This window comes from Acomys minous (assembly GCF_964271855.1).
Source record: "Acomys minous genome assembly, chromosome: 14".
Classification (NCBI taxonomy): domain Eukaryota; kingdom Metazoa; phylum Chordata; class Mammalia; order Rodentia; family Muridae; genus Acomys; species Acomys minous.
In genome coordinates this window covers 22,978,840-23,004,676 of record NC_140496.1, presented here as the reverse complement: position 1 = coordinate 23,004,676, position 25,837 = coordinate 22,978,840, and the positions used below count along the sequence as shown (strand labels likewise).

General features: G+C 50.0%; 1 protein-coding gene across 2 annotated transcripts; it reads left to right on the top strand.

Annotated features, from left to right (window-relative positions):
• The first annotated feature begins 1,385 nt into the window (after nucleotides 1–1,385).
• CES3 (carboxylesterase 3) lies at nucleotides 1,386–15,153 on the top strand. 2 transcript variants are annotated; one of them, XM_084755575.1, is made up of 14 exons: nucleotides 1,386–1,533; nucleotides 3,125–3,216; nucleotides 4,241–4,445; nucleotides 4,551–4,689; nucleotides 4,846–4,979; nucleotides 5,719–5,872; nucleotides 5,987–6,088; nucleotides 7,247–7,339; nucleotides 7,458–7,598; nucleotides 9,744–9,824; nucleotides 10,973–11,120; nucleotides 12,291–12,440; nucleotides 12,573–12,651; nucleotides 12,751–15,153. In XM_084755575.1, the coding sequence occupies exons 2-14, from the start codon at nucleotides 3,138–3,140 to the stop codon at nucleotides 12,944–12,946; spliced, it is 1,701 nt and encodes a 566-aa protein (XP_084611701.1). In that variant the 5' UTR covers nucleotides 1,386–1,533; nucleotides 3,125–3,137; the 3' UTR covers nucleotides 12,947–15,153. The 2 variants fall into 2 exon arrangements, with proteins under 2 accessions (XP_084611701.1, XP_084611700.1); XM_084755574.1 differs by having other exon boundaries at nucleotides 1,387–1,533; nucleotides 7,455–7,598.
• Nucleotides 15,154–25,837: the final 10,684 nt, after the last annotated feature.

The following is a 25,837-nucleotide window of genomic DNA, read 5'->3' as shown; positions in this document are numbered from 1 at the left end:
AGAGAGAGAGAGAGAGAGAGAGAGAAATGGCTCTGAAAGCCTTTTTTATTCCCTGTGTTTACTTTGGCCTCAGCCACTGGCAATACAGGACCTCTGAATGATGGTGTGTGACAGAGCACGAGGACCTTCCCGCCACTGTGGCACATGGTAGCTCAGGATTGGGAAGAAGTGCTAGACTGTTCAGTTAACAGGAAGAAACTAGTTCCAGCAGGGTGTAGTGGCACTCACCTTTAATACCACCAGCACCCAGAAAGGCAGAGGCAAGTGGGTCTCTGTGAGTTCGAGGCCAGCCTGGTCTACAAAGCAAGTTCGGGACAACCAAGGCTACACAGAGAAACCTCTCAGAAAGAGAGAGAGAGAGAGAGAGAGAGAGAAGACAGAGAGACAGAGACAGAGACAGACAGAGACAGACAGAGAGACAGAGAGACAGAGAGAGAGAGACAGAGACAGAGAGAGAGAGAGACAGAGAGAGAAGTTCCCTGGGCCTGAGCTGGAAGGGCTGGAAGCCTCAGGTCCCACAGCCCAGGTGTTCATTAGGTTGGGGACTTAAGAGCAGAGATGGAATCAGACAGCAGGGCTGGAACCTTGGTTTGGACCAGAGCATGTTAAAGAAAAGACAGTAACTTGACAACCGGCCTTGCTGAGTGCTCAAGGAGAAGCAGTAATCACTGTGATCAGGGCGACCGTGAAATACGCCTGCAAAGTCACTGAGAAGGGACCCAGACAGCGCTGGGCTCTCCACCTGCAGAGCTAGGATGCAGAGGCCATGACTAGTTTGTAGCGGGTGTTACAGACTGTTTGAGATGAAGCCCCGCATCACTTCCTCAAGGAATTCAGACTCCTAGGCACAGCCTGGGCTATTTATGTCCTCCCAGCCTTCTGAAACTATGAAGTGAACTTTTAAAGATTTGCCAGGTATGGAGATAAGTGACCTTGGACTGGATTTCAACTTCGGGGCCGGGGAGAAGGGGCGCGGTCTTGGGAAGTGCTAAGTTTCCAATGCATTTCAAATGGAAGAGGGCCTTGACTAACTAGGAATGCGCTGTGCAGAACCTCAGACTGTGAACTGTAAAGAACAGGAAGCCTTCAGTGGGGACCTATTCAGCTGTGAGTCCTGAAAACAAGAGAGTGCTTCCCTTGTTTTCCTTGCCAAATGAAAGGCTCATCCAGAGTAAACATATGTGTGTTTGCTCAAATAACTCCCCCGGGGGGGGGCGGGGGGAGCGAACCAAAGGTCGCTTCCATTTCTTCATCTGTGGGATTTTAACTATTCACCCACTGGACTTTCAGCTTCTGCTCCCACTCACCTGCCCGGCTTCTCTGGTCACAGCTTTCTGCTCCCTCGCCTTCCTCCTCCCCCCCCCCAACACTTCTACTGAACTTGTGACTACAAGGACAGTAATTGTAGTGACTCCCCCGCAGGAGCGTGGAGGGCTCCTGGCGTTTTTGGAAGACGCTTCAGAGACAGGATTGCTCTGCCCCACACTCCTGCAGGATCTTCCTTCCCTGACTTCATCTTGTCTTGCCGATTAGGTGAGGGGGGTGGGGGGCAAAACTACAGAGGAGAGAGTAGGAGGGGAGGGAGAGACGCGATAGCAGATGGTCTTAGCTTTGCGGTAAAGAGGGAAGATGAGGCAAGGAGCAGGTTTGGGGAGTAGAGTTGTCACCGTGTTTGCTTGTGGTGCTAGGGATTGACCCAGAGGCCTCACGCATTCATGAGAAAGCATTCTACCACTGAGCTACATCCCCAGATCCGGACAGCATGCTTCCTAGATGGGACTGAGTTTGCAGCTGGTGGGAAAGATGCGGTAGAAGCTGGAGGTGCAGAAGAGAGAGCCTGGGGATGAGAGGAGGGGATTTGGGGGGCCTGGTGTCCATGAATGGGTTTCAGATGTAGGCCAGGATGAGGCAAGAAAGAACGACAGTGTAAGGAATTCTGTAGAGCCTTGTTTCCTGGCACTGGACTTCACTTATTTGAGCTAGAGCAAGGGGACGTCTAAATTTTCTACTCAAACATGGAAGAGCCTGCCTGTACAACACTCAAGATGTGAAGGGAATAAGAGCATGGGTCTGAGGCCAGCCTGGGATCGTCGTGAGACCTTGTATCAAAATACATATGTGGGACCCTGAGGAGAAATCATATTGGTTAAGAGCACTGGGTACCTTTCCAAAGGACCTGGGCTTGGTTGCTGGCACCCATATGGTAACTCACAGCCCCTCTTTTGCTCTAGTTCCAGGGGATCCAACACCCTTTTCTGGCCTGTAAAAACACTGTGCATACCTGTTGCACAGACATACCTGCAGGCAAAGCACCCATACACATAAAATAAAAAATAAATACATCTTTTTTTTAAAATCCATACAAACACATACATATTCTGTTTAGGACAATAGGAAAGATGCCTTGCAGACCTCAGAAATCATGAAGGAGGCCCCTCCTATAAAAAAAAAAAAAAAATAATAATAATAATAATAATAATAATAATAATAATAATAATAATAATAATAATAATGAGACTGTTAGTTCTCTGTCTTAAAGGCTCACTGAACACTCACCTCAGGATTCCAACATCCTGGTCACACCCTCAGCAACGTCTGCAATCCTGATCCAAGCAGGCTTAGGTCACACTTTCACCCTCAGCACACCTTCATGGTGAGCATGTGGCACCAAGACAGTGCATTCAGAAAGCAAAGAGGAGGTCTCAGATGTTTGGTGGGGGTTTTTTGTTTTTGTTTTTGTTTTTGTTTTTTAAGAGTGAACCCAGGGAGAAGTTTGCTGAGGTTCAGAGTTCCTTCATGTTCCTCCCAATAGGGTAATGCATAAACAGAGCCAGAGTTTACCTTGAGTCATACAGGAAGCTCTAGCCGACCTGCATGGCGTTTAGCCACTACAATTCTAAGAGTGCAGCGCCATGCCAGGCAAGAACTGGGAATTGAACACCAGGGGGTGCCATTTCATAGGACTCTCCAGAAGCCTCTGCTGGTCCTAGTCTGAGAGCAGCCAGAGCACGGGACACTTCATAATTCCTGAGCTGGCCACCAACCAAGTGGGCTGGACCAAGTTACTTTTCACAAGATAAGAGGTACTAGTATATAAAAGCAAGTCGTTTCTGGCTTTCCACAGCTTCTTCCAGTACATGATGAGGAAACAAGCTGGATCCAGTGTCCTAGTCTGGGTGGCCTGTCTGCTCCTGGCATTTCCTGCCACAGTCACTGGTAAGACACACTTCCTGATTATGTGAAGTGGGGCTTCCAGCTGAGTAGGAAACCTGAGAAAGAGGGGACGAGTGAGGCAGGAACCAGTAAGAAGGCCCTCTCTGGGAAAGGGTCCAATATAGAAGAATAAGGGCAGTGTGTATCCTGTCTGAGCAGGGGCCCGTATTATCTAGATACTCTATGGGGACAGGTGTTTATTTTCTCGGGACTGAACCCTGACCCTTAACGTACTAAGCAAGCTCTACCACCGAGCTGTATCTCCAGTCTTAACCTTTGTGTTTTAAAGGGAGGCAAGACTTATTTTAATGAGTCATGGTAAAATAAAAACAAGAGCGTCATGAAGGAACATTGCTCATCGTTCCCTGAAAAAAAAAAATGAGGTTACAAATCACCCCTGGGAGGCCATACAGGGAAGTCACCACATGACAGGACAAGTCAGGGGGGAACTGGGAGAGACTCTTTTTGCTTTCACAAGTGGGCAAGAAAGAATAAGCGACACAGGCTAAGAAGCCTTAAAATAACCAGGCTCCAGCTATAAAGGCATCTGGACACAGAAAGTAACACGCTCAACTCTCACACCTGACTTTGCGTGTGAGGTTAGCCTGAGGTTCAAGTGGGCAGCCGGTCTGACTCAGCCTACAGGTTGTGACACAGGGTAAGGAAGAGGAAGTCAGGGACAACCGTTGAGAGAGAAGCCATGCGTGCCAACACACACTTGTAATACTAGGTAGAGGCAGGAGGATCAGGGGTTAAAGGGCAGCCTCCACAACACAGCGATCTCAACTCGAGCCTGAACCTGTCTCAAAAACAAATAACAATAACAAAGGTAACTCACCGCTTGTGGGGAGAGCTCAACCATGATGATACTGTGTGGAAGGTGCTCAGAATAAACACCCCCACCCCCACCCCCGCACAACAGACACTGGAGAAGCAAATGTTCCTTCATTCTAAAAGTCCCTCTTTTCATCCACCCCCTCAACGGAGGCTATAGACTCACCCAATGGCCCCTCTCTCCCGATCTCAGGACCCAAAGTCATTCCACCTGAGGTGGATACCCCGCTGGGCCGCGTGCGAGGCCGGCAGGTGGGTGTGAAGGGTACAGACCGCATGGTGAACGTCTTCCTGGGCGTTCCCTTCGCTCAGCCACCACTGGGACCTCTTTGCTTCTCAGCTCCACTCCCACCACAGCCCTGGGAAGGTGTGAGGGACGCCACCACCAATCCCCCAATGTGAGTACCCTTGCAGGAGGTGGGCAAGTGGGCAGGGTGGTGGCAACGGCTGGATGCCAGAGTCCGAGGAGCTGACGGCTGGCCTGGCATCGCCCTCGGCTGCAGGTGCCTGCAGGATGGAGAAAGGATGAGCAACAGCAGATTCACCCTCAACGAAAAGTTTCAGATCTTCTCTGTTTCTGAGGACTGCCTGATCCTCAACATCTATAGCCCCGCTGAGATGACGGCAGGGGCCGGAAAGCCGGTAAGTAGCCCAGAGGACCCCAATCGAGCTCTTTCATGCCAATTGCCCCTCCTAACACCCCTGTTTCCTATGCATCCCAGAAGTATTCCCTGGGCTGCTAGGTGAGTGGCTGGATTGCCAGAAGCTGGGGTCACCGATTCATAGGCATTTCTACAGGTCATGGTATGGATCCATGGGGGCTCTCTGATGGTTGGTGCCGCCACCTCCCAGGATGGATCAGCCCTGGCTGCCTATGGGGACGTGGTAGTGGTCACTGTGCAGTACCGCCTCGGGATCTTTGGCTTCCTCAGGTGAGAGCCAGCCTGAAAGAGGACATTGCAGCCCTGAGGAAGGCCTTCTCATGAAAATCTGAGGGCAGATGGGTTGAGGAGCTGGCTCAGCCAGTAAAGCTTAATTGCCATGCAAGCTTGAGAACCTGAATTGAGGTCCCCAGCATGCGCATAAAAGCTGCCTGTGGCTGCACATGTCTGTCACCTCAGCACTGAGTAGTCCATTAGAGGCCCTGTTTCAAAAACCAAGAGGAAAAGGAGTTAAGCAAGACGCTTAATGTTGACCTCTAGCCTTTCATGTGTGTGCACTCGACAGGAATTCATATGTGCAGGCACTACACACACACACACACACACACACACACACACACACGAGGGAGAGAGGGACAATGTCCCAGAACCCCACGAATCCAATCAAAGGCAAAGCTGAACATTGAACATGGGCAAAGGGTGTTGAGCTCTGGGCTGGGACTAGACTCCTAGCGGGGAATGGGGACAAAGAGCAACAAAGCTCTGTCAGCCCTCTGAGAGCCAGCTCTGACTGGCCATTGCAGCTACATCTGCCCACATAGTATACAGGGAAAACAGGTGCCAGTGGTGACTCACAGCCAAGGCAGGACTGGGGAGCAGAGAAGGGCCCAGGGCCCTGGTGACTGATTCAACACAAATTCGCAGAGTGCAAGAAAAGAGAGAGAGAGGAAAAAAGAAAACATGTCTTGGGAGCTATCTTGAGCTAATCTGTGCCTCATCCTACCCCTAGCACCGGTGACAAGCACATGCCGGGGAACCAGGGCCTCCTAGATGTGGTGGCAGCCCTGCGCTGGGTGCAGGGGAACATAGCTCCCTTTGGAGGTGACCCCAACTGTGTCACTATCTTCGGTAACTCGGTTGGTGGCATGATCGTCTCATTCCTGGTGAGTTACCATGGAGAACGGGCAATTGTGGTCAGGTCTGAGAGGGCTTCTGTGGCCCCAGACCTCCTAGCTCCTCTGCCTTCTAACATCATCTGTCCTCTCTGCTGTTCCCAGGTCCTATCTCCAGTGTCCGAGGGGCTCTTCCACAGAGCCATATCTCAGAGTGGGGTCGTCACCAACATGATAAAGGAGATGGATCCATGGCCTGTAGCTCAGGTCTGCCTTTCATTCACTTCCTTAGACCAAGTGTGCCCCCGCACCTGACGCTGTGCTAACCTTTGGGGCAGCACTCACCAGGAGGAGTCACCAATAGGCTCAGAGGCTATTGACTAGGGCAGTCCAGAAAGTAGACACGGCTTTCTAAAGGAGACCACCCCTGGGCAGATTGTCTCTGGTCCTCCTTTCTTAGGGGCATTTTTAGGGAGCTCCCCTTTCCCGGGGATCCTTTGGGAGAACTCCATTCCCAGCCACTCTGTTACCTAAGAGATCTGTCCCCTTTTGAGGAGTAGCCAGAAAAAACCCACCAAGCACTTTTCTAATAGGAACTGTGCATGCAGAAGCTTCAGGCGTTAGACAGAGTGATGGGTCATAGAAGCAGGACGTCATCGGGTAGGGGACAGAGCGGGAGGTGACTGCACTAAAAAAGTAGAGCATAGTGCACCTGCCGGACCACGCCTGGGAATTTGGGCAGGATGCGAAGGGCTAGAAGAGGCAGGGAAACAAACCTAAGCCACTTGGGGTAGAAGGTAGAAGAAAAAGAACAATCCTGGAGGTCACGGACAGTGGAGATGGAGAAGGTAGAGTCTGGGCAAGCTCTAGAGACACTGGTGGGGTAGGGGTACCATGGGGTGCTGTGGAGTGACTGCTGAGAGGCTGGACCTATCGTCGGTTGAGCTGATCCCAGGCTCCAGCTGTGATGGAGGAACATGCAGGGCATTGTAACAGTGGGTTGGAGGGATAATTTAGAAACCTCAGCAGGACATATTGCTTCTTGTCTGCCCAAGAGCAGCAGCCTATCCCTCACCTCACCATGGAGGCGAGTGATTTTCTTACCAGAAATTGCAGACCTCCTCTGTCTCTCTGGAAGCCCATCCCTCTGGCCTCTTCGCTCCAGACTCAGCACCCCTTCTCCCCGCTGTTAGAAACGCCCATGCATGTCCTTACTGGCTCCACAAACTATTGCTGAACTAGAAAAGCACACAGTTCTCAGACAGACAAAGGGGGACACGGGAACAACCCTTAGGTTGGTAGCAGGTCTCTCCAGCTAGCCTTGGACCCTGACTGTGATGTCACAGCTCAGTACAGGGGGCAGTGTATGGGAAGTGAAGGGGGGGGGGTGTGTCTGAGAGGCAGCATTCTTCTGTCCGTCCCCAGAGCTTTGCCAACTCCGTGGCCTGCAGCTCCGTATCCTCGGCTGAGCTGGTGCAATGCCTCCTGCGGAAGGAAGGAAAGGAACTAATCAAGCAGGTATGTCACCTCTTGGGAGACGATGACAGACCATGGTCCAGAGGGATGCTGCCCTGTTCCTTCAGAATCAGCAGGCTTGGTCTGGACCACGGGCCTCCCACCTTACTTTTTCCAGCAGAAAAACGTGCGTATCTCCTATGTCATCAATGACTCCTTCTTCCCGCAAAGCCCAGAGAAGCTCCTAACAGAAAAACAGTTCCCCACTGTGCCCTACCTCCTGGGAGTCAACAACCATGAATTTGGCTGGCTTATGTTCAAGGTAAGTGGCCCCAACACCTGTGTTCTTCAAGGCCCCGCCCACGCAGTCATCACCACAGCGGCCATGCCCTGAGCACTCCGGTCACTCCCATTTGGTTGGTGAGAAAAGCCGAGGGTCAAAACCTCTCAGCTTTATTCTCCCCCAAGCAAAGGTTCCGGTGTTGAAGATTTAGCTTTTGCAAAATGGTCTTCTGGGAAGTGCTAGCTCATCTTCGCAGTCTTGCTGGTGGCTGCTTTATATAACGTGCCGTAGGCAACTGAGGGATGTACCTTGGTGCCTAAGAGGCTGACTGACTAAGACTCCCAGGTTGCAGACAGTGCTAAGCCACTGGGGACTTGGTAGGTCACGTGCTTTCTAACCCAGTCTGGGTACACAGAGCCCGTAAGAGTGGCTCGGCCATGTTTACTCCCGGGCACCTTGCTTCATCCCACCGTTTTCATTTGTCTGCCCATCTTCACAGAAACTTGTCTCTCTTTCCCAAGATGCTGAAGATCAAACACGGTGCCCCCAAGTACCCTGTCCCCCCCAAGCGTACCCCTTAACCCAGCAACTGTGTTCAATAGCTGAAGCCTCTAACAGAGGAAAGGTCCCATCGTGTTTCTTCACTTTGTGGTTTGAGCAGCTGCTACTATGGGCCATTCAGCCTCACAGGGCAGTGCTCTGATCAAGTGGCATCAATGCTGTCAAAAAGAAATAGAAGGAGAGAGAGAGAGAGAGAGAGAGAGAGAGAGAGAGAGAGAAACAGAAAGAGAATTCTTCATCTTGGCATTCTTCCCAATGAATATCAATCCACCATAAAAAATGGCTTCTCTGTGCCAAGGGTTGGATATATATGAGCTTGGTCCCACAGTGATCCTAGAAGGCATGTCATTGCCATTTCTGTTTCACAGATTAGAAAACTGAGGCACGGGCCTAGAGAGATGGCTCAATGGTTAAGAGCATTGGCTGTTCTTCCAAAGAACCCAGGTTCGATTCCCACATGGCAGTTTACTCTCTGTGACTCCAGTTCCAGGGGATCTGACACCCTCACACCAATGCGTATAAAATAAAAACTAAATACATTTTAAAAAAAAAAAGAAAAGAAAAGAAAATTGAGGCACAAGAAGGTTAAGAAGCTTTCATGAACCTAGTAAGTGGTAGACCTGGTATTTGAACTCAAAGTTGGGTAATAGGTGCCCTTCAAACTAGATCCTCTGAGCCAGGCACCATATGCTCCTGTGATCCCCTCAGATGGCAGAGGTACAAGTGTCTCGAGTCTGGGACTAGCTTGGGCTACATCATGAGCTCTTATCTCAAAAAGTGCCTGTAACATAAAAAATCAACACCTAATTCTATTGTGGGGTGGGAGGGTTGTTTGTTTGTTTGTTTGTTTTAAAGCAGAGTCTCACTCTGTAGTCCAGCTATCCTAAAACTCACTATGTAGCCCAAGCTAGCCTCAAACATGAGGCATCCTCCTGCCTCAGCCTCCAAGTGCTGGGATTACATGAGTCAACACCAGGCAACATGTGATACTTTCAACTAGAGCCCATGAGGTGCTGAGGCGACTCATGGGGGACCTGAGCTCCACCCCCAACACACCCATAAAAAAAAGGCAGGCATGGCGTCAGATGCATGTAATCCCAGTGCTGGAAGGCAGGAGGATTCCTGGAGCTCACAGCTCAGCCAGTCTAGCCAAACTGACCAACTCCACATTCTGTAGGAGACTCTCACAAAATAATGTGGAAAGAAATTGAGAAAAACAACCTCAACTTCTGACCTACCCATATACACACACACATGCACACAAACATGCCCACAAACATACATGTGTGCACATAACACACACATACATGTGCATACAAACACAATGTGCGCACACGCGTGCACACAAAGACATATACACAGAGATACACAAAGAAGAAAAAACTGTTGAATAAATGTTCTCCTCCCCGTTGGTACAGCCAGTAGCCTCTGGCGGCTGTATGCAACGGCACTGTGTTTAGGCATCTCCATTCTTGGCAACCGGAAGTTTCTCGGTTATGGCTTGTGCGCCTGTGGATTTGACTGCTCATAGCTCTATCATGAGTCTGTGGGCACTGGCTGAGGAACGCCCTCCTGCTCAGGCCGAGGGGTGGACAACAATGATTGAGCTGGACTGTCCCGCAGGTCTGGGGAATCCTGGATAAGTTGGAGCATTTGAGCAAGGAGGACCTCCTGGAGATGTCAAGGCCCTTCTTGGCCATTCTGGTAAGGCAAGAGGAAGGAGGGCGGGGCTGCTGGGCACCTTGTAGAGCAGACCCTGATCCCGCTCCCTACACTGCTCGCCAGCCACCGGCTCTCCTGGCCCAAGGGATGGGTCTTCATCCCTTTAAAACTAAAGAGACCAGAAATGGTGACACTGGACTGTCATCCTGGCAATCAAGAAGCTGGGGGGTGGGGTGGGGGAGAGGCAGATTACAACAAATTCAAGGCCATCCTAGGGGCTGCATAAGGAGTTCTAAGCTAGCCTGGGCTACAGCGCGGGACTTTGTCTCACAAGAAAAGTAGTTTGTTTAAGATGGTATGGTTCTCAAAGGAAAAATCAGCAGTGGCGGCGGCATTGTCCCCATGGAGAGCACCCTTCATAAGCACAACCTACACACCCAGACTGTGTCAAGCTCAGCACGCAGACAGGCACTCATGCTCTTTGGTTCTCATAGGAGCTCTGTGAAGCGGAAACTGTCAGTTTCCCTATTGCATAGATTTTTCTTTTTAAAAAATGTGATCTCAGAGCTCAAACGTTAAGATTCCATTGTCAGGTATTGGGCCAGATGAACCCAGGGTCAGATAGATCCCAGCGCTGGTCACATGTCCAGTTCTCCCAGACCCTCTGAGCCCACAGCTCCTCTTCAAATGGAGATGATGCTTCCCGCTCACCTGAGCTCTCCTAGAGAGACTGGACACTGCATGCGAAGAGCTGACCAGACACCCAGGTCACCTGTATGTGCTCTCTGGGAAGGCCAGAGCCCTCTCTGTCATGCAACCTCATTCCTGCTCTCTGGACTTGCGAGACACGCCCATCATTGCTTACTCCTGGTTAACTTCCACCTAGCTTCTGCTTCCAGACCTCATACAGGTTCCCAAACAACTTCCCAGGCAGACACTGGCTTTCAGAGCAGCCGGGACACCTGCTCGAGGTGGTACAGGCAAACAGCGACCACAGGGCTAACACTTACCTCTACGCTTGAGTTTATCCTACCCAGACACTGTCTATTAATAGAGCACCCAGGGGTCCAGGGAGGTGGATGGCTGTCCCCTGAGCACGAACCTCAGGATGTGGGGATCTGTGGGAGGTCTGCCAAAGCTGTGCAACCTGAGCAGGCCTAAGCTTGACCTCTCGTGACCTCTCACTCCAGGACGTGCCCCCTGAGGTTATGTCCACCATCATAGATGAATACCTAGGTAACGCCTCAGATGCAGCAGCTACAAGGTACGCCTTCCAGGAATTGCTGGGTGATAGCACGTTCGTCATTCCTACCTTGAACTTCTCAAGGCACCTCCAAGGTAAGCCAGACCTTGCCAGCATCCCTCTACCATCACAGGTGATGTAGCTGCTGATAGGGACAGAGTCCCCTGATGCCTTGCACCTCCACGCCCTTCTCTCTTTGGGATGTAGCATCTACAGATGGAACAGTGGTTCAGAGAGCTGAAGTGGTGTAACAAAGGTCACCCAGAAGGCCCCATCTCTAACTTTTCTTTTTTTCTGAGATTCATTCAGTTAGGGAGCAATTAAGTGCTTCTCATGGGAGGAGTCTTGCTTTGCCCCCCAAAACTGGCACAGTCCTGTAACAGCCCCAAATTCTTAACCTTATAACTTCAGGCAAGATGCAGAGGTCCTCTCGGGGTTTTACTTGCATCATTTGTATGGTGAGAACATAGTGAAGGTTTATCTACAGCTACTGGTGTGACCACTGCTAATGGTGTGACCACTGGCAATGGTGTGACCACTGGCAATGGTGTGACTTAGTTTTGGTTTTGATTTTTGGTTTTGGTTTTGGTTTAGTTTGGTTTGGTTTGGTTTTTTAAGATAGGGTTTCTCTGTGTAACAAGAACCCTGGCTGTCCTGGACTTGCTTTGTAGACCAGGCTGGCCTCAAACTCACAAAGATGTACCTGCCTCTGCCTTCTGAGCACTGGGATTAAAGGTGCTGTGACCCTGTAATACAGCTCCTCATCTTGTAGTGACCCCCCCCACCCCAGCCATAAAATTATCTAGTTGCTACTTCATAACTGTAATTTTGCTACTGTTATGAGCTATAATGTAAATAGTTGATATGCAGGACATCTGATATGTGACCCCAGAGGGGTCTCACCCCCACAAGTTGAGAAGTGCTGATCTAAAGATCATCCTGAGTGCGGAACGAATGATACAACACACACAGCTGTGCTCAGTCAGTCCAGGTGTGGTGACTTCCATCCCAGCACTTAGGAAGTAGAGACAGTAGGATCAGGAGGTCAAGGTCATCTTTGGCTACAAAGTTAAGTTTGAAGACTGTCTAGACTAAATGAGATTGTGTCTTTAAAAAGCAACACACCAAGCTATCTCGGGAGTGCTTGCTGTCTGTCTCCAGCCTGCACCATTATTATGATGAACACTGATGTCATTGCAAGCTTGTGCTGCCAGATGGCCTAATTCAGCTGTGGGCACCTAACATGAACCCTGTCCTCTTCGTAGATGCTGGGTGCCCTGTTTTCTTGTACGAGTTCCAGCATACGCCCAGTTCATTTGCGAAGTTCAAGCCAGCCTGGGTGAAGGCTGACCATGGGTCCGAGAGTGCCTTTGTTTTTGGAGGTCCTTTCCTCACAGATGAGAGCTCCCTCCTGGGTAAGGACAGACAGACATTCAGTCCCTCTCCAAGGTGGTCTTTCGGGAGCAGAGGTCTCCAGTCAACACCAGAGACCTTTGAGCATAGCGTAAGCCTCACCTGCCCTGATCTGAATCTGTCCCTCCCACCAGCCTTCCCAGAAGCCACAGAGGAAGAGAAGCAGCTGAGCCTGACCATGATGGCCCAGTGGACCCAGTTTGCATACACAGGGTGAGTAGGTGGTTGCACATGCCAGGCTTTGGGACTCATATCTGTGACTACCCAGGGCATAGAGTCAACCCTTGGCTCTCATTCATTCCTCTTGCCTAGGAACCCCAATGCCAAAGGCCTGCCTCCTTGGCCCCAATTAAACCAGTTAGAACAATACTTGGAGATTGGCGTAGAACCACGGACTGGGGTGAAGCTAAAGAAGGAACGGCTGCAGTTCTGGACAGAGACGCTGCCCCGAAAAATCCAAGAGTGGCAACAACATCAGAAGAGCAGGAAAGCTTCAGAAGAACTCTGAGGTCCAGGCTTACCTGGACCTTCCTGACTGGGGCCAACGCAAAGAGTGATGGAGTCCCAGGAAGTCAGCTTCTTGCTGTTTCTTCCCAGAGACTTCCACCTGGACCAGGCTGATGTGAGCTTGTGTTTCTTAAAGCATCAGACACCACAAGACTGGTATGGTGCGCTACTGAAATGTTTCCATCCTGGTTTCTACTTCCGGACCCTTGCACAAGCCTCTGCTTCTTCCTGCAGTGCCTTGATTCCTTGCTATATGGAAAGGTCCAGCACTTTAGTCAAGCTTTTCAGAGGATCACGGCTCCTGAGAAATCTCCTCTGCCTTCTCTGGGCCCTGTGTGCTCATTAGAACCCAGCCTACCAAGGGCTCATACTGTCCATGTCTATGTCTTTGTCCCTGCCAGAGAAGGTCTCTGAAAATGGGCATAGACAGCTTCACTCTGTCACTCACAGCATGATGAGGCAGGACCCAGAAGTAAGGAGTACCAGACAGGATCTGTGAATCGTGGATTCTGGACTGCAACCCAAACCCTTCAGGCACCAAAGTCATGTTCCATCCCCCCACAGATGTCTACCGTGGCCAGGCAGATGACCCCCCACCCCCACAAGGCAGAGTTCTGGTGAGGTACAAGTCCTGTAGCACAGGGGATCCTAGCTTAGAACAAACCTTAGCACCTTGGGGTCTTCCTGTGCTCCGACCCCTTCTTCAACCAAAGAAGTTTGTCCCCATAACCTGACAGAGAGCCTGACCGCTACCGAGTGAGACCCACTGTGTGTTTCGGGTGCCACAAGGAGCTGTGAGAAGTAGGTCAGGCCTGGCTTGAGGGCAAGGAAGGAGGGCCGTCTAAGCCATGACCTAAAAGATCAGCAGAGGCTATTCAAATGGGCAGGCCAAAGAATCAACCAGAGATATGAGAAGCAAGGGGGAAAGGGCTGGTTCTTTCCAGGGGCCACAATAGGAGCAAGGGCCTAAGGAAATGTTGCTCTCTATAGGTAGACTGAGATTAGATTATTGGGGTGACTTGACTGTGATCAGATATTGGACTTAAGAGCAATATGACCCCAGAAAGGTTCTAACCAGGGGTGACTTGAACAGCTGTGCTATATGAAAGAAAGAGATGGGACAGAGGATTGGGAAGAGAAGGCAAGGAGGAGCCAGTGTGTCTCCCAAGGCAGGGACCATTGGTGGGCTCTTTTGTTTTATTGAGAGAAGATCTCACTTCATAACCCAGGTTGGCCTGAAACTCACTGTGTAGCCCAAGGTGGCCACAAACTCATGGCAAAGCTCCTGCCTCAGCTTCTCATGTGCAGGGATTATAGGTGTGCACCACCACACCATACCAGCTTTCAGGTGGGATCTTACCTGACGGTCATCAGACATGATGGCTGATGGGACCCAGAGGTAAAGGGAAAGACTGTCTGGGAGCAGTAGTCACCAAGCGGCTACTCTGGGAACAGAGGGTCTAATGTGTGGTGCCCCATCCCCATCCCCACCCCTGGCTTGAGGGCATGCCACATCTGCTTTGACGCTGCCATCTCCAGAGGTCCCTGGAGAGAGTTGAGCAAACTGGCTGCTGAGGCCTCAGCCACTGCCTGGAAACACTGTCCCTCCGTTCCAGGAGGAATGCTCATGGCTAGAGGGGGTTTTTTGGGGATTCTATGCCTCTTGTCTTCCCATTTTCTTTTCCCAGGCCACTACCCCTGAGATTCACTGAGCATCCCTCCCTTGCTGTCCAGAGTGTCACAGCACACTGATGTCCTTGTTCCAAGGCCCCCAGCTGCCATGTAAAACTGAGGATAGAAGGTGTAACTTCAGATGAGGGAACTGTTGGATTGTGGAGCCTCCTGTGTGAAGGTGGCAGAAAGGGTTATGTGGCGGTGTGGTGTGGACACCAGGGGGCACTGCTGGATAAGACTACTCACCCAGACAAGAGGCTAGTATGTGCTTGACTGCGTGCATACATACAACAACCCCATATAAACCAAGACCAAGCTTCCACCATTTGGAAATTTTAATTTTGCCTTGTTTTGGGTTTTAGGTTTGTTTGTTTGTTGTTGGGTTGGTTTGAGTTGGGTTTTGAGACAGAGTTTCTCTGTGTAGTCCTGGCTGTCCTGGGACTTGCTCTGCAGACTGGGCTGGCCCTGAACTCAGAGGTCCTGCTGCTTTTGCCTCTGCCTCCTGAGTGCTTAGATTAAAGACATGTACCACTACTGTCTGGTCAGTTTGGGGCTTTTGTTCTTGGTTTGGTTTGGTTTTTACTTTGGGGGGGGTGGGTTCGAGACAGGGTTTCTCTGTGTAGCCTTTGCTGTCCAGGACTCACTTTGTAGACCAGGCTGGCCTTGAACTCACAGAGCTCCTCCTGCCTCTGCCTCCCAAGTGCTGGGATCAAAGGCCTGCGCCACCACACCGGGCAGTTTTTACTTTTTATTGGTTCTTTTATGTGCCCCGATCCCACTCATCTCCCCTTACCCTGGTATCTGCCCTTCACCCTTGCAACCTCTCTTCACCAACAGAAAAAGAAAATCTTGTCGTGGAAACCTTAGTGTGTCGCAGTGTGTCCCACAATCTACCCTTTTGTCCACACATCTTTGCTTGCAAACGTTCGTTGAAATGACTCATTGCTCTGGAAGGAGACCTGATTTCTGCTGCTCTATCAATACTGGAGCCTCCCCGGGACTCCTCTCAGATATCCTGTTGTTGCCCTGTCTTATGGAAATCCCTGTAGTTTTAGGTCTGTAAAACCAGTCCCTTCACGCACTCCTGCAGCTCACAAATGGGGTACATGTTGTTGTGGGCCAATTCAAAGCCCTGGATCTGGGCCCGAAAGGTATCTGAACTGGTCAGTCCTTGACGCCAGCTCACCAGCAAACCCCACAACCAAGGCCAGCTCTACCCTGCTGCCCAAGTGACGTGCAGGACCTGCTATCCCAAGTGTTGCAGCTGGTGAGGGACAGGGACAGCTCTCCCACCCTCATGACCCCCGGGCCAGTTCTCCTGCCTACCATAGGTGGCTGGGGTAAAGGGGGGGAGAGCATTTCTCCCTAGTCTGTGCCACTGCACAGCAGACTAGAGGCAGGGCTGGATCTCCTGTGCTCGTGCCCTCAGGACCGGCTCATCTGCAACCCCCATGTCCAGGGCTAGCTTTACTATGCTGCCCAGGAAAGCAGTCTCCCAAGTGCTGCAGCAGGTGAGGGACAGGGACAGCTCTCCTGCTCTCATGACCCCAAGGCTAGGTCTCCCGCCTGCCATAGATAGCAAGGGGCAAGAGTGGGGAGGGGATTTCTACCTTGTCCATGCCACTGCACTGGAGATGAGTGGCAGGGCCAGATCTCCCAAGCTCATACCCTTGTGTTGGCTCACCCCAAACTCCCACAGTGTAGCTGGTTAGGGATGGGGGCAGCTCTCCTGCTCTCATATGCCCAGAGACAGCTCTCCCACAATGCCTCAGTGAGGCGTGGGGCCCATTCAACATGTCCCCAGGTGGCAGCTCAAACCACAGAAGTCCTCCTGGCCTTTAGCTGCTGCAGGGCCACAGACCCAGATGTGGTCCCTGGTGGCAGCACAGGTCAGGACCCCACCATGGTCTCTGGTGGCATCACTGGCTACTCACATCAGGCTGTTCCTCATTACTCTCAAGTCTCCAAGTCTGCCTTTCTTCATTGTGTCTACATTCTTCTGTTTCTCTTTCTCTTCCATTTTCCCACCCTCACTTGCTCCTCTTAGTGGTGCCCGGGGTCTCTGAGTGTCTGGGGTCATCTCAGAAGTGGTTTGGGGTTTTGTCTGAGGTTTTCGCAGGGCAGGCAACCAAGTCCTATGCTTATTACTCAGGCAAATTCTTTGTAGTCATTGTTTGTTGCTCAATTGTCCCGCTTGTAAAATAGGTGTAATGACAGTGATTCTTCTCCTGTCTTCCATGAGCACTTGAAAGATGACCAACCAGAAAATTCCTAGATGGGTGGGTGGTTAGCACCCAGAAAAAGCTCAACAAATGGTCCATGGCTCCAGGCTCATATTCCAGGCACCTCTAATCAACCACTTAAAGACTGGCGAACTGGGACTTTTAGAGGTGTCACAATGTTAGCATGAGTAGCATAGACATTTTCTACCTAAATATAACTTGGAGCTTGTAGAAGAAGCCTGGAAGATGCCTGTGATGATGCTCTGGGTAGCCGAATGATTATTCTGTGGGAGCCCCTGTTCTTCTCAAGGCTCTTAGGAGTCACTGTGCCACAAGCTCCTTCCCAAATCTGTCTGTTGCCCCCCCCACCCCATCCACCTTGGGATTTTCATCTGCTACTTACCATCTCTACACTAGTTCCTGACCCAATTTATCTAGTCCCTAAGACCACCGAAAGGACAACAAGAGGCTCTGAAGGGGACATTAATCCTGCTTCTTGGAGACAACATCAACCTTTCCTCCCTCCTCCCTGCCCTGGCCCACAGTCCACCCTTTCTGCCAGTCCTAGGTCTCTTAGGCCTTGGGTTGTCCTTGCCCTTTGGATCTTCTACTCAAGCGGCCTCTCATAAGGTCCTAAGCTGAGTCCCCGTCAGAGCACTGTCAGAAGAATGACCCGTGGTGAACAGTTCGTTGGGGAATTGAGAGAGGCTCCAGGAGAAGAGGCAGAGGCCTTTTACCTCAATGCATTCTGTTTCCTGGATTGTTCTTGGACATGATTTCACGCCTCCTGTGACAAACCTTTACATTCAATTTATAAGACATTTATTCTTGTTGGATGTCAGAGCACAGCTATAGAAGCCAATCTGGTCAGTGCACCCTGAAAGGCCTTGCTTCTGCCTTTAGTGCTTTCCCAGATGTAATCTATAGTATATGCCAGGCAATTGTGTTTAAATTGGTCTGTCCTGAGAAAGCTCTGGAAAAGGGCCGCTCTGTCAATATTTGGTATGTGCTCACCGGTGTTTATTTACATGTTTTTCTGAACTCAAACAGCCTTCCTTGGATCACTGCTTTTCTTTGTTGCATTTGTGTATAAGATTACAACTGAAGTAAGGTTGTTGAAGCATCAGACTTCAGTCTGCCCCATTCTTTCAGGTTCTCAGATCTCAGGTCCAGCAGACAAGATCTGCATAGGTCAGCTGAAAGTCCCCCACCTCTCCTAGATCCTGAAGACATTGCCCGGGGCCCCAAGGAATGAAGAAGTAGCTAACATAGTTAATAAATGCCCAAGCTTGCTAACATCTGTCTCTCCCCTCAGGCCTCTGATTTGCCCTCTTTACGGAGGAACTAAACACTGAGAATCAGAGTGGGGAAATGCCTTTCTTATAGCCACACAGTGAGGCTAGAGCCAGGATTTTTATTTGGACATTGCCAGCCTCTGACTCCACAATGTCCCCTCCTAAGGTAAACTCTCCAGATCCTGGAGCTGGCGTTTAGAGAGCCTAACTTAGGTGGGAATCCGTGACTGTGAGAAGCAGCAAACCAGTAAGAGAGGCCCAGAGGGAGAGGGGGGGGTTCTTTTACAAGGTGATTGTCTCAGGTAGTGGCTTTATGGCCCACAGAGAAAGAATGGGGTCCAGCACCATTGTCATTCAGGCACCTGTGTGTTCCCTGTCCTCCAGACCTGCTCTCTGGCCCCAGGGGAGGACAATACGAGCAAAATTCTTCCCATGGCCTCAGAAAAATCAGTTCTTCAGACGTAGAGGGGTCTGCAGAGTGAGGAACCAAGGAGAATTAGCATCCAGATAACTTTCATCCTCATCCCCAGGCCCTCTTCTGCCCCCAAACCATGTGAGACCCAAGGGGAAGAAGATTTAGGTTTACCATGGTTCCTTTTGGATGTACAAACAGCAATCAGTGCTATCTAGCCTCTGACTCCTCCTGGGAGGCCACATGACCCCCAGAGTAGGCTTAAAGCTGCAGGAAGCATGCATGTGATGAGTGGCCAGAATCCTATCATCCTTGGTCAGGCCCACAGGAGTTAGTGCCCAGCCTTCTTCAGGACTGCCCTGCATAGAAAAAGCCACAAGGAGCTGCCGCTGCCCCCAAGGATTGGGAGATCTTACTCATAGCAGGCCTGGGCACATCCCAGTCGGTGTCTCCATGTTCCTCTGTGACTCTCAGATCAAAGCATGGCCAGGCTGCTGGCCTTTTTCCAGCCTCCACAGACTCTCTCCCTGCCTCTGCCCTTAGGCTGTGCCTGACCCAGTCGAGGCTTGCCAGCAACACCTGGGCTTGAATTAAGCATGAGATTTGCAAACAGAGGTACAAGGATTGTGGGGAAAAGACAATATTGGCAGGGACCACAGGTGAGCCTTGAAGATTTTTGGGAAGTTGTGTGAGTTCAAGGTCAGCCCAGTCTACATAGTGAGTTCTAGGCCAGCCAAAGTTACAGTGAGATCCTGTCTCAGAAAGGAAAAGGAGGAGGAGGAGGAGGAAGAGGAGGAAGAAGAAGAACAAGAAGAAGGAGGAGGAGGAGGAGGAGGAGGAGGAGGAGGAGGAGGAGAAGAAGAAGAAGAAGAAGAAGAAGAAGAAGAAGAAGAAGAAGAAGAAGAAGAAGAAAAGAAGTGTTGTCTGGCACTTCTGAAGACTGTATCTGGATTGTCCTGGGTTGAGGTCACCTGGAAATTAGAGAAGTGTAGTGAAAACACCTCAGTTCCCTCCTGATTTGACCACATATTCAGTTCAGATCTGTAAGACTCTAGATTCTGGCCTAGGGCCCTCCCTGTGCACAGTCAGAGCAGACGTTGGGAGCCAGGTTCTAGGCTTGGCTCTCTGTACGTAAGGTAGGAAGAGCTAAGATTCCCAGTTTGTTCAGTGAGTCTGGACAAGTAGGTCTCCTGGAAAAGGCCAACGAGGCCTTCCTTTGTCCTCTGAAGGTGTACATCCAGATAGGGTCCCTGGAAGGTTTTAGGGGTGATATCTAAGAGTTCAACTGCTTAACAATGCAAGAGAGGGCACCCCACACAGACTGTGCTTGAGAAGGAGGGGTGCCGGGCTGTTAGCTCTCTGTAGGTGGTGCACTCACAGTCTGAAGCTATCACCTTGAAAATCCCCCCCCCTTAGAATCCGAGATCCCCAAGTTCTACACCAGTAACCCAACTCCAGCACCTGAAAAGGCCACCCTAAACAGAAGGGCACATTCTGGAGGAGCTCACACTTACAACTCAGAGACAAAACAAAAAACCTCCAAAAATGAATCCTGGCTTTATTCTTTGGCTGTCACTGAAAAACTCTTTGTACTCCTGTATAGTATATGCCCAATAATACAATTTTTATAATCCCTCCCCACCCCCAGGCAAGTATTGCTAGGGACTGAACTAAGGAAAATGCTCTACCGTTGAACTATATACGTCTAGTCTTTACTTACTTTTTGTTTTGAGACACTGTCTCTTTAAGTTTCGCAAGCTAGCCTTGAACTTAACACATAGCTCAGGTGAGCCTCCAAATGTGATCTTCCTGCCTCAGCCTCCTTAGAAGCTGGGAGTACAGGCCTTTCATCACCATGCCTAGCCCCAGATTTAGTTGTTGGTTTTTTTTTTAATGTGGGGGGGGGCATCTTGTTATGTAGCCCAGGCTGGCCTTAAACTCTTACTCTTCCTGATTCCGCCTCTCAAGGATTGGGATTGAAGGAACATCACCAAGGCTGGCTATGACACTGCTTTCTATGATGACAATTTCTCTCTTCAGATGGTCAAATAGCCACAACCACGGAGAAAATGGACACATCAGCTTCCGGCAAACTCTCGTGTTCCCCAAACAGTCGTGCCCACTATACTTTGCAGCGACTTGCGGAATCACGACAACGATGATCAGAATTAGCCATTGCTGGCTTTATTTTGCACGTTTGACCACTGAGTCTCAGGCAGTGAATGGCTGAGGGAGCTCAGAGTCCCCATCTGTCAGACTCAAAGGATGATGTCCATTCCACACTGCTGCCTGCTTTCCCTTCGTTCAGCCAGGAAGGGCACCCCACATGACTGTGCTTGAGAAGGAGGTGGTGCACTCACAGTCTGAAGCTGTCACCTTGAAAATCCCCCCCTTAGAATCCTAGATTCCCAAGTTCTACACCAGTACCCCAACTCCAGCACCTGAAAAGGCCACCCTAAACAGAAGGGCACATTCTGGAGGAGCTCACACTTACAACTCAGAGACAAAACAAAACAAAAAAAAACCTCCAAAAATGAAGGTTTTTGTCTGTCACTGAAAAACTCTTTGTACTCCTGTGTATTATGTGCCCAATAATACAATTTTTATAATCCCTCTCCACCCCCAGGCACTGAACACTCTGTGCCAGGGCTTGGGAATATAGCTCAGTTGGTAGACTCCACGCCACGCACCAAGCCCTGGGTTCACTCCCCTGCACTGCATAAAGCCTGGCACGCTTGTGATCCCAGCGCTCAGCAAGTGGACGTAGGAGAATCGGAAAGGCATGCACGTTCGTACCCAGCTACATACTGAGCTCAAGACCAGCCTAGACCACATGAGACCCTATTTCAAAAGAAGGTAGGAAGGACAGAAAGGAAGGAAAGAAAGAAAGAAAGAAAAAAGGAAGGACAGGAAGGAGGGAGGGAAGAAGAAAGAAGGGTGAAAGGAAGGAAAAAGAAAGAAAGTGAAAGAGAGAAAAAAGAAAGAAAGCTAGCTGTATGTGGTGGCACACATCTTTGATCCCAGCACTTGGGAGGCAGAGGCAAATGGATCTCTGTGAGCTCAAGATCAATTTGATCTACAAAGGGAATTCTAGGACAGCCAGGACTTTGTTACACAGAAAAACCCTGTCTTGGAGAAGAAGAAAAGGAAAGGAAAGAAAGAAAGACAGGCTGGGCGGTGGTGGTGCACACCTTTAATTCTAGCACTCTGGAGGCAGAGGGTCAGGTGGATCTCTGTGAGTTCGAGGCCAGCCTGGGCTACAAAACCAATCCAAGACAGTCAAGGCTACACAGAGAAATGGTGCCTCCAAAACACACACAAAAAAAAAAAAACCCAAAAAACAAAAACAAAAAAAATAAAGGAAGGAAGGAAGAAAGAGAAAGAAAGAAAGAAAGAAAGAGGGAAAGGATTTGGGGCAAGACAAGGCGAACAGAACTCTAAGCCAGTGTGGTGGCACCTGCTTGTTATCTAGCCCTCTATAGGTAGACAATGGAAGATGGCATGCTGGAGGCTAGCCCAGGCTACACAGCAAACCTTGTCTCAAGATACATGAAGAAGGGGAGAACTGCGAGACTCTGGAAGAGCTGGTATTTACTCCGAGCCCATGGTGTACTAGAGCCAGCTGCTGCCTGGCTCCCAGCTCTCCACGCCCCAGGCTCCATGTGTACACGATGAGGCCATGTGTTTCCCAGACGTGTCATCAATGTTCCTGGCCTGACACAACTGCTGTCCATATGGGCCAGGTAAAAGGTTATTCCTTCCCTGGGTAAGGTCAGCACGAGTAGAGCCAGCTGTTGGCAGGTGGGATGCTCGAGGCCCACACGGAGCAGGCGTGGAACCTGCACAGCTGGGTGAGGGAGTGTGTGCGGCTGGTCTGCTCACCACCTTACCTGCCTTCTCCCACTACTCCTTTCTCCTGTCTACCCCAAGCTTTGCCTGTATTTTGAGTGACATTCTAGGGTAGCTTATTTTATCAAGAGGCTTCGCAGCAGCAGCAAAAGGGTTTTGCAACCTGAATCCCAGCATCCTATTGATGTAAGAGCACTGCCCACAGGGGCCCAGCAACGTGAGTTGATGGCCAGTGGACAGCAGGCCCTTTACGGCCTTGGTTTGGTTTGGTTTTCTCTCCCAAGGTTGTGGATTGAACTTAGAGTCCGCATCTGCTAGAAAAACATTTTACTCCTAAACTGTATCTCCCCCCCCCTTTTTTTTTTTAATTTTTATTTGGAGACAGGATCTTGCTAAATTGTCCTGGCAGGCCTTGAACTTGAGATTCTCCTTCTTCTGCATCTGTCAGCTTATGATTACAAACAAGCACCTCCATAACCTCAGAACTCAACCCTCTTTTTAATAATAATAATAATAATAATAATAATAATAATAATAATAATAATAATAATAATAATTTATTTGGGCCAGGCGGTGGTAGCCTTTAATTCCAGCACTAAGGAAGCAAAGGCAAGTGGATCTCTGAGTTCGAAGCCAGCCTCATCTAGACAGCCCAGGACAGCCAAGGCTGCACAGAAAAACCCTGTCTCGGGGTGGGGGGTGGGGGGTGGGAGGGGAATTGGGGGAGTGGGAGACAGAAAAACATTGTATCCTTTAAAATGTATTTGGAAGGGACCAGTGATGCATTTGTGATGGGACATACGGAAGTCAGAGAACACCCTGCAGGAGTCACGCTCTCCTTTCACTGTGTGGATCCCAGGTGTCGCATTCAAGTAATCCCGCTCGGCAGCAGTCACCTCGCATCTCCTCACTCTCTCCCTTTTCCTTTTCTATTTTGAGACAGGGTCTCACTAAAAAGCCCAGGTTGGCTTTGAGTGTGCATTTCTCCTGCCTTAATCTCTTAAGTAGCTTACGTTACAGGCCTGAACCACCCGCCCAGAATATTTTGATGAGCACTTTGCTTGGCTGAACTGGTCCTATGCAATATACATTTTCAAAATCCACCTGTTGATGTTATTAAGCCACCTCATACACCAGTTTGCCTTGCGTATTTGCTAGTTCAGAATTCCTAGGCTCCACCCACTGCGAATTGAATATATCCTAAAGCACAAACGCAACAAATCAAGACTTAAAGAAATGGAAGTGCCGGTTCTGCACAGGCACAGACTTTTTTCATTGTCATTATTCCCTAAGCAATATAGTCCATTAACGAGTTGCATAGCATTTGCAATGCCCCGGCCCTCATCAATAATCTAAATATGGTGCATTCAAATCTGACAATTATGATGCACACTTTAATCTCAGCAAGGAGATGACAGGAAGATCTCAAGTTGAAGGTCTTCCTGGGCTGCTCCGTGAGCTTGAGGTCAGACTGAACAGCTTGGTGAGACTCTGTCTCAAAATAAAAGTAAGGTTGTTGGGGATACAGCCAGGGGTATAAGTCAATGGTAGAGGGAAAACATGCCTGGCACACGCAAGGCCACAGGGTCAACCCCAGCACCTCAAAAGAAGAAAAGCAAAGCATATCAGAGGATGCATTAAATCATGAGTAAATACTACCCTGTTTTATGTAAGGGACTTGGGCGGGCATCCTGGGATTTGGTGTCTTGCAGGAAGGAAAGGGCTTCTGGAACCCATCCCTCAAAGACACCATGAGAGTGTTTTACTTTTGATGGCAGCGGAGACAACGGGCCTTTCGGTATTGAAAGTATGCTTTATTTAGGCCAAATGAGGTAGCACACTCCTGTAATCCTAGCACTCGGGAGGCTGAGACAGAGGATGAAGAGTGCATCTCACAAAATTAAAATAACCCATGTAGTCCTCCCCACAATCTTAGAATCTTAGTGCTCTTCTTATGTAGATTTTGCAGGTAGAGAAAAGGTGGTTCCAAGAATCCAGTAACTTAGCCAAGGTCACACAGTGGCAGCGCTAGGGTGCAAACCCAGGCAGCCTGGCTCAGAATTGACACACTAAGCTGGCGGATGCTGCAGAAGCTTATGAAACACATTACTCACCCTGGACCTCATGTTTTCTGTAGCTGTCCTGTCTGGTCGCCCTGCTTCCTCCTCGGTGGCGTGGGAGTGAGGCTGTTGTCAACAAGGCTCTATGACACTCGACCTGTCAACAGGCCTTTGTGTATTTTGGATGGTCTCTCAGATTAAGTTTCTCAGTCAAAGGACATAGTCAATTTTTAGGTTCTTGCTCCATGTTGTCCAACTTGAGGAGACATTGTGTCATTTCCATGCTTGCTGTCAGGTGAGACACCTGGGGTTTGGTTTTCCGAGACAGTTTCTCTGTGTAGCTTTGGATATCCTGGACTTTGTAGACCAGCCTGGCCTCAAACTCACAGAGATCCTCCTGCCTCTGCCTCCCCAAGTGCTGGGATTAGAGGCGTGCGTCACCACGCCTGGCTTGTACACTTTGCTTAAGATGGGCTCTTCACGTTGGCTTTTTCTGGTGTGCAACCCTTCTGAGCTGGCCCACGAGCTACCCAGATTCTCCTGTTTCTGCCTCACACCTTACTGCAGCAGTAGCCCTGGGATTGTAGATGCATGCTACCATGGCCAGTTTTACACGGATCCTGGAATTTTAAGCTCAGATTCCACTGCTTGTGTGGCAAGTTCTTTACCTACTGAATCACCTCCCCAGCTTCCCATGGGAATCATTCTGGAAGGAATATAAGATAGGTCAATATTGCCTATCAGGGAGAGGTTTGTCCAGCACACAGCCCGCTGCCAGTCAGTGGGCTATTGTAGCCTAATATTGTGAGTGATGAGGAGACTAGAAGGAAGTGGGCGATATTCAACATTCCAGATGGTTCCCACGTTGACCTTCTAGGCGATAGCCACCTTGAGCCTGTCTCAGGCCTTCCTTAGAGGAACATGGAGCCCAATCAGCAATAATTGCAGGGGACATCACATTCCTAGGAATAGAGGAAACGCCACAAGAATGGGAACTGTGGGTAAGGGTCCTAAGTAAAGGGCATTTCTGGGCTGGACATGGTGGCGCACTCCTTTAATCCCAGCACTTAGGAGGCAGAGGCAGGCAGAGCTCTGTGAGTTCAAGGCCAACCTGCTCTACAAAGGGCATTTCTGAGGATTTGCTGGATGAGGCTCAGAGGAAACAGTGCACTTCAATGACTCGCCAGACCTACTGAGCTAAGACTCCAGGACTCACGCCTGATCTGTCAAGAAAAATGGAGTCATTTTTTTTCCCCGTCCAGCCCCACACTTGCTCCTACAAACATCAGGCCAGAGCTCCTGTCCCTGACTGGCTCCACAAAGATCCTCCTTTAGGTTGAAGACCGAGTCCTTCCCAGGGATCCTCCCTTCACTCTGAGT

Excerpts from the sequence above, each read along its gene's own strand:
- CES3 (XM_084755574.1), top strand. The coding sequence starts at position 3,138 with ATGATGAGGAAACAAGCTGGATCCAGTGTCCTAGTCTGGGTGGCCTGT. Across the intron at positions 3,217-4,240 it reads ATTTCCTGCCACAGTCACTG|GACCCAAAGTCATTCCACCT; the intron begins GTAAGACACACT and ends TCCCGATCTCAG. Across the intron at positions 7,340-7,454 it reads GAAAGGAACTAATCAAGCAG|CAGAAAAACGTGCGTATCTC; the intron begins GTATGTCACCTC and ends TACTTTTTCCAG.